Here is a 12,256-nt window from a genome sequence, read left to right on the forward strand (position 1 = left end):
TGTATGGGGACAAACAATCATATTCATGTACACCCAGCAAAGAGTTTTCAATTGACTTGTGTAACCTCGCGTTGGCCCACCGTAACGGCTATATTAGACTTAATGGGGCAGATTTATTAAGCATTTTGCACCTTTTGGGGGGCTTGTTTGTTCGTTGTGCTTTATTTGTGCCTTTTTTCATTACCAGTTTTGCTTTCTGGTAAGGAAAGGGCCGTGGCCAAAATGGATTTTCTTTTCTCACCGTATTTATAACTTGCGCCTATTTTAAAAAGGTACAAAAATAAAATGCAAAATCCAGAACATCAGCAACATAAAAAAGACTGCCATGTCAAACAGCATTGGAATCATAATTACATGAGGATCATTTTACACTAAAAAAAAAAAAAAAAAAATTAAAAAAATGAAGGTTAAGGCCCCACGGGACATTCTGCAGCAAAAAAGTGCTGTGGGAAAAACCGTGGCAGCAACGCATCCCTCAGCGCTTTAGACAGAAAGTTCACTTTCGGCATTTCCGTAGGTATAATTGATATGCTGCGATTTCCAAAACCGCACCAGTTTTGAAATTGCAGCATGTCCGCAGCGCAGTTTTTACTGCACAGTGGACATGGGATTCGTGATCACACAGGCCGATACAGGGGGAAGAATCAAATAAGATGGGGAAATTCAGTGTGTTACAGCAGCATGGATAATACAGTAATATATTACAGAAAGAAGACATACAAGCTCATAGCAGATAGAAAAGATACTAGGAGTCATAGCAAGTAAGAGAAAAGAAAGACTTCAGGATCATTTAGTTCTCTGTGCGGAGTGATCTATCTATAAGAGGTCCTTCCTCCATGGTTGGGAGGAAGGATCTCTGACAGCGCTCCTTCTCACACTTGGGGTGAAGCAGTCGGTCACTGTCAGTATTGCCCAGTGCTATCAGTCTCATACATGGGATGGGAGTTGTTCTCCAGCATGGAGCTCACCACGGACAGAATCCTTGTGTCACCCACCACCTGTACTGGGTCCAGGGGGCTCCCCAGAGCTGGCCCTTCTAACCAGCCTGTCAAGTCTATTCCTATCACTGGTTGGTATTCTACTCCCTCAGCAGGCCACTCCAACGAAGATGGCTGAAGCAACCATAGAGTTGAAAAAGGCCCTAAGAAGTGGCCCTTGGACTCCAAAGGTCCTCAGTAGAGCCTGCTGTGGCCCTTTCTGTGCAGTGGATCCAGGTGATCAGCCCAGTCCAGGTTATTATTGAGGAGCACACCCAGGTACTTAGAGGTCTTGACTATCTCAGTACCTGTTCCCTGGAGGTCCACCAGTTTTGGATCACTTCTCCACTTACTGAAGTCCACCACCATCTCCTTGTTTTTCCGCTGGCACCATTCCACAAAATCCCATTTTAGGTCCTGTGTATAAGGGGATACGATCCATAACAGGACACCCCCTTTAAGCAAATCTTGTGCCAATTGGGGCATACTTTAAGACTGGCATAGGTAATGCCAGTCTTAATAAATCCCCCCCTGTATGTGCTTTGTCATCATAAAAGACGTGTCATCCATGTTAGTGATAGTAACAGAAATATATGTGCTGCAGTTACTAAAGGACTTTTCTGTTTTTCTCTTTTTCCGTAGGTCAAAACTTCGACATTTTGCCACACAGAACTGGAATGAAATCGATTTCTGACCCTAAGAAGCAAGAGAATGGGGTGACGGTGGCTCCTGAGGACACTTTACCTTTCTTAAACTGCTATTGCCATGGATATTGCCCAGAAGATGTCACAAATAGTACCTGCATGTAAGTGGGGAACAACTCCCAGTATCCTTCATGTCTGAGGCACAGAGCACGGCCTAAGCTTGTAGTGTATGTATATATTTGTATATGGCTGATCGCATAACACAGTACCAGCCAAGTGTCCGTATAGCCTTAAGTTTCATAACTGGTTCCTGCACCTTTCCTGTAAATTTAGATACTATGGTGGTGTCAGCAATGCCTAGTAGAAATTCAGACTGTGACGTGTGAAAAATTTATTACAAAGCCCTGGAGTCAGAACGGAATAGTCTGAATTCTTCCGTACTGTGACTATATGGAATGTAAGGGTATGCTGCCATCTAGTGTTGAGTAATGGTTATGCACTCTAATTCTATTGAGACATCCTTCGCACTGTCGATCCTAGAACAGATTAGGGCTTAGAATGTGGCATTATAGATACTGGGGAAAAAAAAACAAACCAAAAAAACTGGCTTATGAGTTGCTGGAATATTTTATAATTGTGTTTTACATTTCTCCATATCATATTCTGTGTATAAAAAGGACAGTCAAGTCTAGTAAGAGATGCCATTGCTTCTGTGGTTTAACAATATGTGACGAAACCCTTCACTTCTGTCTTGCAGTACAAATGGACATTGCTTTGCTATAATCGAAGAGGATGAACATGGAGAGATCTCAATGACCTCGGGCTGCATGAAGCTGGAAGGCTCAGATTTTCAGTGCAAGGTAATGTTTTAGAGAAGCGATGGCTCAGTGGATGACGGCACACCTTTACAAAGTCTCGGCACGTTGAATGCCTTTAAAGGTTTAACTCCTTAATGGATTACAATGTATTATTACTTTATGATGTCACGGGGACGTACATAGAAGGCTCAGGAATGGAGCCCTCTCCATACACGGTGGGCGCCATCTGTATACTAGGGCAGGTAGCGCTGCTAGTGGGTATGGTCAGACAACAGTTCCTGAAATAAACACGGTAATATAGTCTAGAAATGTGTATATCCTTGCCAGGAAAAAGCAAGCTGCCTGCAGCACAGTAGGTCCCCTCTGGTTTATATGGAGCAGTATGGGCAACAAAGGTCACTTTAGATAAGATCTAGAGTTTCTCTGTTACCATATTTGTCACATGTCCAGGTTGTGTTAGTTAATGATCTTGTGTCTTCTTTACAATCTAGGATTCGCCCAAAGCCCAGATACGAAGAACTATTGAGTGCTGTCGGACTGACTTCTGTAATAAACATTTGTCACCAACTTTACCTCCGGATGGGAGACCAGGTAATTTATAGCCGGGAGCGAGATACTTTATCTTCTAATTCACTGTCTAAAGCCAATAGAGTCCAGATAGAGCTTAGGGTAAGTTCACACTGAGTTTTTGGGATCAGAACCTGATTCGTGGCCGCCTCAGGTTCTGATCCAAAAACTGGTTAGCCGCGACTGAAAGCCGGTGCACTGCATCATCATCCAGCCGCGCACTCTGCTCCCAAATGAATAGGCCTAGTCCGGAGGAGGGAGTGTCTTCAGGCTGAATCGCGAGGTGAATCGGCCTGATGAATGAGCAACTCGCTGCTTTTTTCCGGGAGCCAGAAGAAACGGGTACAGCCTCAAAAGCCGGACTGAAAAACTCTGTGTGAACTTACCCTTATTGTCCAGAAAAAGCAGTGATATAACAGATCTATTAGTGGTCAGTCACAATGACCCGGCACAATGCATATACCTGTATGCGGACTGCCATTACTATGGTTGTTCGTCCCTTATATAGTTATGTCCTTAGCAGCACAAGCCCTGTTTACAATGACTTTTTAGCCTTCATAAAAGACGTGATCAGCCAATTGCTTATTGTCTGCTGATCGTGTTCACACAGTAAATGCTGGATGTGGGAACATTTTACATTTGACAGATAGATAAGGCTCTAGACCGAACACTGACGTGAATTCCTGACTGATGTCAGAGTCTCTTAATAATTCAGACACATCAAGGGACGTGAATTAAGACAGGCAGAGAAAATGTCTTCATAAATTCTCCCCACAGTCTGTCTGACTTTTTTTTTTTTTTTTTTTTTTTTTTTTTTTTTTTTAAATATAAACTTAATAGTTTTGAGTTAGCAACAGTTCACACTTTGTGCATGTCTCTAAAACATATTACAATGAAAAATACTTGAACTGACAATGTCACGCTAGGTACACACCTGCATTCGGGTTTCCATTTGGGGTTGCCCACTTGGGGACCCCTGAATGGAAACCTATTCCTCTTAAAAAAAGTGGTTACCCTCAGAGACCCGTGGACCCCGTAGACTATAATGGAGTCCACCGGGTTTCGGGTGGAAAAATGGTGAGAGAGAAGTCCTGCTCAGAATCCCCGAGCGGAGATTAGGCGCAGGTGTGAACCTAGCCCTAGGGGGAACGGAAAATGTCTTACCTGTTTCCCATAGCCCTGAATAACGTAGTAAATCTTTCCAGAAGGAATCTTTGGCCGAAGTGTCCATGTCATCGCACTGATAATATCCATTGTGGTCTGCTCGTTAATCTTGGTGGTCTTCGTCTTCATCTCCTGCATGTACAAGTAAGATCTTAGCATGACTTTATTATTTAAGCACTGCATATTGTGATTTTCCACGTGATACATAGACATTTTCTATTTTGTAGGCACAAGCTGGCGACCCAGAGAATGCTGTACGATAGAGATCTGGAACAAGACGAGGCCTTTATACCGGCTGGAGAGTCATTGAAGGCTCTCATCGACCTGTCGCAGAGTTCTGGCAGCGGCTCGGGGCTTCCACTCTTGGTAAATCAGCAGTAAAATCACTGAAATAAACTTTCTACTGACACCTTATCTTTCTTTAAGACCTCATACACACGAGGATGTATGTGTAGTATGGTGCTCTACACAGTTCCATTTTACAGGTTAACCCTTAAGTACTATGATGGTGTCTATCATAATGAAATGTCTATGGTAGTGGTGTATGATCAACACCATGATAGTACTCAAGGGTTAAGGGTATTCACACATTTGCTCGCAGGTTTTTCTCCCATGGAAGTGTGCACAGAAAATCCACCGTATAATAGAGTACCAGCAGAGTGCAGGGCAAAGCGACCAGTGTGCAAGCTAAAGACCTTTTATGTTGTGGGATTTCACCTTTTGCAGTGCCTATGGTGAAATCGTCAGCAGTTATGTTGTGTATTCTGCATAAAAAAACTCTGCTTTTTTAGTGTGATTTTTGCCTATGTGGTTTTTACACTGACTGCTGTGCTAAATCCACAATGTAACAGTCCAGGATGGGCATACCCTAAAATTTTCCTGGAATCAATTCCCTTATGGAAGAATATTCACATTTGCTTTGTTTGTTATATCCAAATGGGAAAAGTTACCTGGCCAGCTTCAGAGGTAAATGGCAGCACCCCGGCAGTCTGTCACTAGGTGTAATAAGTTTCTTGTCCTTGCAGGTCCAGAGAACAATTGCAAAGCAGATTCAGATGGTGCGACAGATAGGAAAGGGAAGATATGGAGAGGTTTGGATGGGAAAGTGGAGAGGGGAAAAGGTGGCCGTGAAGGTATTCTTCACAGCTGAGGAAGCCAGCTGGTTCCGGGAGACTGAAATCTACCAGACTGTGTTAATGCGGCATGAGAATATATTAGGTAAGTAGAATCCACTCCTTCCTATGTAGTCATAATGCTTGTGGTATTGGCTTACCCTTCATTTACATCTGTGTTGGTATTCCGTTCGGGGAGTCCGCATGAGAACACCCCCGAACGGAATACCGAATGCAACTACAAGCGCGGTGCCAGTAATAGCACACGAACCCCATAGACTATAATGGGGTCCATGTGCTTGCTGTCCGCACAAATTATGCGGGCAAGAAAGTAGATTGTGAACTACTTTCCTGTCCGCATGATCCCTGCGGAGATCTGGCGGCAAGCACATGGACCCCATTATAGTCTATGGGGTCCGTGTGCTTTCACTGGCACACTGCTTGAAGTTGCGTTTGGTATTCCATTTGGCGGGGGAAGGTCCTCATGCAAACTCCCCCAGACGGAATACCAACGCAGATATGAACAAGGCCTTAGCTGAATTGCTATAGCACTTTCTTACATAGACTCTATGTGAAAGATTTCATGGCACTGATAAAGACATCCTGCTTGTGTTTTTATTAGGCTTTATAGCTGCCGACATTAAAGGGACTGGATCATGGACACAAATGTATCTGATAACAGAATATCACGAGAACGGGTCTTTATATGATTTTCTCAAGTGTGCCACCCTGGATACAAGGTCTCTTCTTAAATTGGCCTACTCCGCTGCCTGCGGCCTCTGCCACCTGCACACTGAAATTTACGGTACTCAGGGAAAGCCAGCAATCGCACACAGAGACCTGAAGAGCAAAAACATCCTGATCAAGGAAAACTGGACATGTTGTATTGCTGACCTGGGTCTGGCAGTCAAGTTTAACAGGTAAGTTATCAGCTGCAGCCGGGTGCAGGCCTGTCTTCTCTAACTTTACACAACTTATTGGTTTGCTTTGTACAATAGAATTTTTGCACAAAAAGTTGGCGGAAATAGCTGAAATTTTGGAACAATTTGCGGCTTACAATTTAGCAAATTAAGCCACTCCCCTTATCAACAAGCCCTGCCCACATGTCACACAAGGCGTCTAAAACCCATAGTAAAGGTGGTATACAGCAAGTACACCAGTATTTATCAGTTTATCTGCCCCTTTATACATATACTTCTGTTTTCTTTCAGTGACACACATGAAGTGGATATTCCCCTGAACACCCGCGTTGGCACAAAGCGGTACATGGCACCTGAGGTCCTGGATGAAAGCTTGAATAAGAACCATTTCCAAGCTTATATCATGGCCGACATCTACAGCTTTAGCTTAATCATTTGGGAGATGACCCGTCGCTGTATCACTGGCGGTAAGGTTTCGTAGAAATCATTGCTTAGCGCATTTGGAGAAACTTTACTTAGATTTGGAAATTTCTGCAACTTCCTAATATTACTGGAGAATCAATAAACTTGCAGGGCAGCTACAGTAGTATATTGTCTGTCTATATGTGCTGACCTATGGAGTCATCGCTGTAACATGTGAGATAATATTCATAGTAAAGCCCTTTCCAAGTATGATCATAACTTTTCCTGTTACTGTACGTTTTTTACAGGTATTGTTGAGGAATATCAGTTGCCATATTATGACATGGTGCCAAGTGACCCATCCTTTGAGGACATGCGAGAAGTTGTGTGCATTAAGTGTTTACGGCCCACTGTGTCGAATAGGTGGAACAGCGATGAGGTAAGTGGCTTGTGTCGTCTGTTGCTTCTGAAGGATGCTTAAAATACTCCATTTTGTAATATGCACACACATACAGTGACTGCAGCTGCTTATAGGAAGTTTCTATCTTACCACAAGTGCTTTATTTACATCAGTGCTGGGAAATACTTCTCTATACTGTCCTGTATGACTCTAGTGCTGTTTCCGAGAAAGAAACTAAGGAAGCAGATTACTGTTTGTCAGGATAATGACCTATTATGTGTCTAGTGGAACAAATCAAAGTCTAGTTCAATCAGATCCATGTAGCTGAGCACATCAGCACCACCTATGGTAGTTTAATGGTACTGCCTCATGTATGAGAGAGCTGAAAAGCTATTCAAGCTAGTGGACCTTAGGACTAACAAAATGGTGTTTGTTTTTTTTTCTACAAATTTGCTTTTCCAGTATAGTAAGTAGTAGTGTGCCAGTGAGTCTGCAGGAGCTGCGGTGCTGTATCACTGCCTCCACTGCTTCCATTTGCTTTAGTTCTTCCTGAACTAATTGTTGCCAGGAATGTCAACTAAATGAACCGTTCTTCACAGTGACATATAGTTCATGAACTACCCATCACTACTCAAGTTCCACTGTTTTATTGGTCATGTGGGGTGCGAGCAGTCAAACCATCACCAGACGCCTATCACCTATCTGCAGTATAGATTTTAGGTTTAAAGGGATTCTATCTTTAAAATTGTATTTTTTTTCTACCTACCACGTCGGAATAGCCATAAGAAAGGCTATTCTTCTCCTACCTTTAGCTGTCTTCTCCGCCCCGCCGTTTGGTAGAAACCCTGGTTTTCATCGGTATGCATATGAGTACTCTCGCAGCACTGGGGGCGTCTCCAATACTGTGAGAGAACTCTCCAGCGCCGCCTCCATCTTCATCTGGAACGGCCTCTCTTCGCATCTTCTTCTGGCGCTGGGTTCAAACTGCTCATGCCTGCCGGCCACAAGGAGATGGCCGCTTACAGTTACTGTGTGAGCGGCCATTTTCTTGTGGCTGGCGGGAATGCGCAGTAAGCTTTGCCCAAGGCCTAGAAGTTTGAACCCAGCTCCGGAAGAAGACGCGAAGAGAGGCCATTCCAGATGAAGATGGAGGTGGCTCTAGAGAATTCTCTCGCAGCATTGGGGACGCCCCCAGTGTTGCGAGAGAGCTCATTTGCATACCGATGAAGACTGGGATTTCTACCGAATGGCAGCACGGAGAAGACATTTATAGGTAGGAGAAAAATAGCCTTACTTAAGACTATTCCGACATGGTAGGCAGAAAATATACAATTTTAATGATAAATCCCTTTATGTATGATATTATGGGAATGTCATCTTTACCTTTCTAAAAATGTTTTTAATCCATTTCCACCTTTATTTTCAGTGTCTGAGGGCAATTTTGAAGCTCATGGCTGAATGTTGGGCCCAAAATCCAGCTTCCCGTCTCACAGCTCTAAGGATCAAAAAGACACTTGCAAAAATGGTAGAGTCACAAGATGTCAAGATTTGACAGTGGAAATATTGGGCTCCAGAAATGGGACTCTAAATAGAGGGAGCAAAGTGCAAGAAGAGGCAACTGAAGACTCAGCGGCCTCCCTGGTATATTTTGCAGGCTGCTATATAAAGACTTCACTCAGTACTGTGTAGAGTATTTGCGCCGAGAGCGTCTCCTCGTCATTGGGAGCCTCTGTGGACGTCACAACAGAATATTTTTGTTTTTTATATTTTATCAAGAACTTTTATGACTTCAAAGTTCCAGTTTTACGAGTAAAGAATTGCATGTTCAAGCTATTTTGCTTTCTATGAAAGCAGCTACCACCAAGTTATTTTATTTTATTTTTTTTTAAGTTTCACTTCCGCGCCCTTGTGGAGAAGAAACAAGTCAGCATTGCCTTTTTATGATTTGTACCTAAAGCAAGATTTTCATTTGTGCCACCACTTATTTGCCATTTTTGCCTTTTTTTTTTTTTTTTTTTTTTTTACGTATAATGCCAAACATATTCTTGAGATTACAGAAGCAACCTGTCAGCATTGTAATAAACATACGCACCTCCAAACCACAGCGGATAACATTACAGGGACCGAAATAGTGACAACCATTCCAGCCACCACTAAATGGTGCTTTGTGGTTATCGCTTGCCCCCCCCCCCCCAAACTATTTGGCAAAAGTTTGCAACCCCATTTTGTTTAACCTGTTATGTTCTTACAACTCCTCTGTAGAGCTGTATGGTAACAGACAACACCCCCATACCGTGTCGCGGATTTGGCCTAGTCTTTAGAGCCCAGGTATGTTTTGTCATTAGCATGTGCCATCCATTTTTAAAGATTTACCTCAGTATTTTTTTTTTTTATTAGCTATAAAGCAGTGTAATAAATTCTCTATTACTTAACTATATACTTTTCATTGTTCTCTAGTGTCTTGTATCTGCCATAAGTGTCCTGTGGAAATTAATTTTCCTATAGTTCAGAGAAAATAAAGACAAATGATGCCGGAGGCGAATACAGTGTTGGCCAAAAGTATTGGCACCCCTGCAATTCTGTCAGATAATACTCATTTTCTTCCAGAAAATGATTGCAATCACAAATTCTTTGGTATTATTATCTTCATTTAATTTGTCTTCAATGGAAAACCACAAAAAGAATTGTCAAAAAGCCAAATTGGTTATAATTCCACACCAAACATAAAAAAGGGAGTGGACAAAAGTATTGGCACTGTTTGAAAAATCAAGTGATGCTTCTCTAATTTGTGTAATTAACAGCACCTGTTACTTACCTGAGGCACCTAACAGGTGGTGGCAATAACTAAATCACACTTGCAGCCAGTTGAGATTGTGTGGATGGTGGATAAAGAACCTCGTCTAACAGCCAAACAAGTTCAAGCTGCCCTGCAGTCCGAGGGTGCAACAGTGTCAACCCGTACTATCCATCAGCGTCTGAATGAAAAGGGACTGTATGGTAGGATACCCAGGAAGACCCCACTTCTTACCCAGAGACCTAAAAAAGCCATGCTGGAGTTTGCCAATACTTACCTGAGAAAGCCAAAAACGTTTTGGAAGAATGTTCTCTGGTCAGATGAGACAAAAGTAGGAAAAGGCATCAACATAGAGTTTACATGGATAAAAAAGAGGCCTTCAAAGAAAAGAACATGGTCCCTACAGTCAAACATGGCGGAGGTTCCCTGATGTTTTGGGGTTGCTTTGCTGCCTCTGGCACTGGACTGCTTGACCGTGTGCATGGCATTATGAAGTCTGAAGACTACCAACACATTGTGCAGCATAATGTAGGGCCCAGTGTGAGAAAGCTGGGTCTCCCTCAGAGGTCATGGGTCTTCCAGCAGGACAATGACCCAAAACACCCTTCAAAAAGCACTAGAAAATGGTTTGAGAGAAAGCACTGGAGACTTCTAAAGTGGCCAGCAATGAGTCCAGACCTGAATCCCATAGAACACCTGTGGGGGAGAGATCTCTTGATGGCAGTTTGGAGAAGGCCCCCTTCACATCTCAGGGACCTGGAGCAGTTTGCCGAAGAAGAATGGTCTAAAATTCCAGCAGAGCCTTGTAAGAAGCTCATTGATGGTTACCGGAAGCGGTTGTTCGCAGTTATTTTGTGTAAAGGTTGTGCTACCAAGTATTAGGCTGAGGGTGCCAATACTTTTGTCCGACCCATTTTTGGAGTTTTGTGTAAAATGATCAATGATTTGACTTTTTTTTCATTCTCTTTTGTGTTTTTTCATTGCAAGCAAAATAAATGAAGATATTAATACCAAAGAGTTTGTGCTTGCAATCATTTTCTGGAAGACAACGAGTATTATCTGACAGAATTGCAGGGGTGCTAATACTTTTGGCCAACACTGTATATTGCAAATTACTTTACCGCAGTAAGGCCTCATGCACATGACCAAATATGCAGGCCGAGGGTTTCCAGAGGGGCATTTAGCTCTGTTCTATAGCAATAATTATGGAGCAGGTCGTATCCATTGGAAAAGAATGGATTGGAAGCCCCCACAGAAGAGGCTGCATCATGGGAGGCACATCTCCTGCTCAACCTGCACACACGATCGTGTTCATGAGGCCTAAGGACTAGAGATGAGCAAGTAGTATTTGACCGAATACGTCGCTCCCATAGGAATGCATGTTAAGCGCATCGAATATTCACTGCGCTTAACCTTTTGGTGCTCGGCCGCTTACACGCATTCCTATGGGAGTGAGGTATTCAATCGAATACTACTCGCTCATCTCTACTAAGGACGTCTTCAGAAAAGTGGAGAATTCCATCTTGATGTTGCCAAATATCCGATTTTTAACAGCCATCAACAATGCAGACAACAACAATTGAGACTTATTCATGTGACCCACTTTCTATAACCTTAGTGATAACAATATTTTTAACATGCATGTTAGGAATACTTTGGAAGTTGTCTATGCCTGGTTCTGAAAAAAAAACCACAAGATGTCCACCTATTCCTGGTGTAAAATGAAAGCTAAATATTAAAGGGGTTGTTCAAGCTGTATGGTTATCTTGAAGGCTATGTATGGCATAAAAAAATGTAAAAGAATTCTTCACTCACCAATATCTCATGACGTTGATGCAATCCTTCCCAGGTTCTCTCTTTCTCGGTGTTGCTTCACTGTCTGGGACAGGTCACCACTAGGACCACAGATTGACTGGGACTGGGAGAGGGACCACAAAGTGAAGATCTGTGGGGAGAGATCAATGAGATAAAGTTTGTGATGGCTTGTAGAGATGAGCGAGTAGTAGTCGATCGAATACCTCGCTCCCATAGGAATGCGTGTAAGCGGCCGAACACCTAGGGGTTAAGCGCATCGAATGTTCGATGCGCTTAACCCCTTGTTCGGCCGCTTACACGCATTCCTATATGAGCGAGGTATTCGAATATTACTCGCACATCTCTAATGGCTTGTTTTCTATTTAATTATTTTTTTTGTCATCCTGCCCCCTTTAAAAAGACCTTCATGGAGAGAACAACCCCTTTTTAGCAAGTCCATGTGAAATTTGTATATGACTGCTTTAGGAGTATATGCACACAGGACGTCTCTGCATTTGTTTACACTATTACGTTATATCGCAGCTTATAATGTATTGAGGTATTTGGCTTAAGTATAGTGGATTCCGATTAAAAGAGATTGTTTACATGATTTAATTCCAGACTTTTGCCAAAATAAGGTCCTATTTGATTTTTAAGTTGTAAA

At 42.7% G+C, this 12,256-nt stretch overlaps 1 protein-coding gene across 2 annotated transcripts in view; it reads left to right on the plus strand.

Annotated features, from left to right (window-relative positions):
* The window catches only part of BMPR1A (bone morphogenetic protein receptor type 1A), a 62,505-nt gene extending 50,653 nt beyond the window's left edge, over window positions 1-11,852 (plus strand). Inside the window, exons 4-13 of one of the 2 annotated variants that reach the window (XM_075258440.1) lie at window positions 1,620-1,782; window positions 2,379-2,481; window positions 2,931-3,030; window positions 4,212-4,314; window positions 4,398-4,536; window positions 5,196-5,388; window positions 5,905-6,202; window positions 6,494-6,669; window positions 6,913-7,043; window positions 8,431-11,852. In XM_075258440.1, coding sequence (XP_075114541.1) covers window positions 1,620-1,782; window positions 2,379-2,481; window positions 2,931-3,030; window positions 4,212-4,314; window positions 4,398-4,536; window positions 5,196-5,388; window positions 5,905-6,202; window positions 6,494-6,669; window positions 6,913-7,043; window positions 8,431-8,556 — 1,532 coding nt within the window. In that variant the 3' untranslated portion in view covers window positions 8,557-11,852. The remainder of the gene's footprint in view (window positions 1-1,619; window positions 1,783-2,378; window positions 2,482-2,930; window positions 3,031-4,211; window positions 4,315-4,397; window positions 4,537-5,195; window positions 5,389-5,904; window positions 6,203-6,493; window positions 6,670-6,912; window positions 7,044-8,430) is intronic. The other variant, XM_075258441.1, reaches the window with a different exon arrangement.
* Window positions 11,853-12,256: the final 404 nt, after the last annotated feature.

The sequence above is a fragment of the Leptodactylus fuscus genome, chromosome 10, assembly GCF_031893055.1.
Source record: "Leptodactylus fuscus isolate aLepFus1 chromosome 10, aLepFus1.hap2, whole genome shotgun sequence".
Classification (NCBI taxonomy): domain Eukaryota; kingdom Metazoa; phylum Chordata; class Amphibia; order Anura; family Leptodactylidae; genus Leptodactylus; species Leptodactylus fuscus.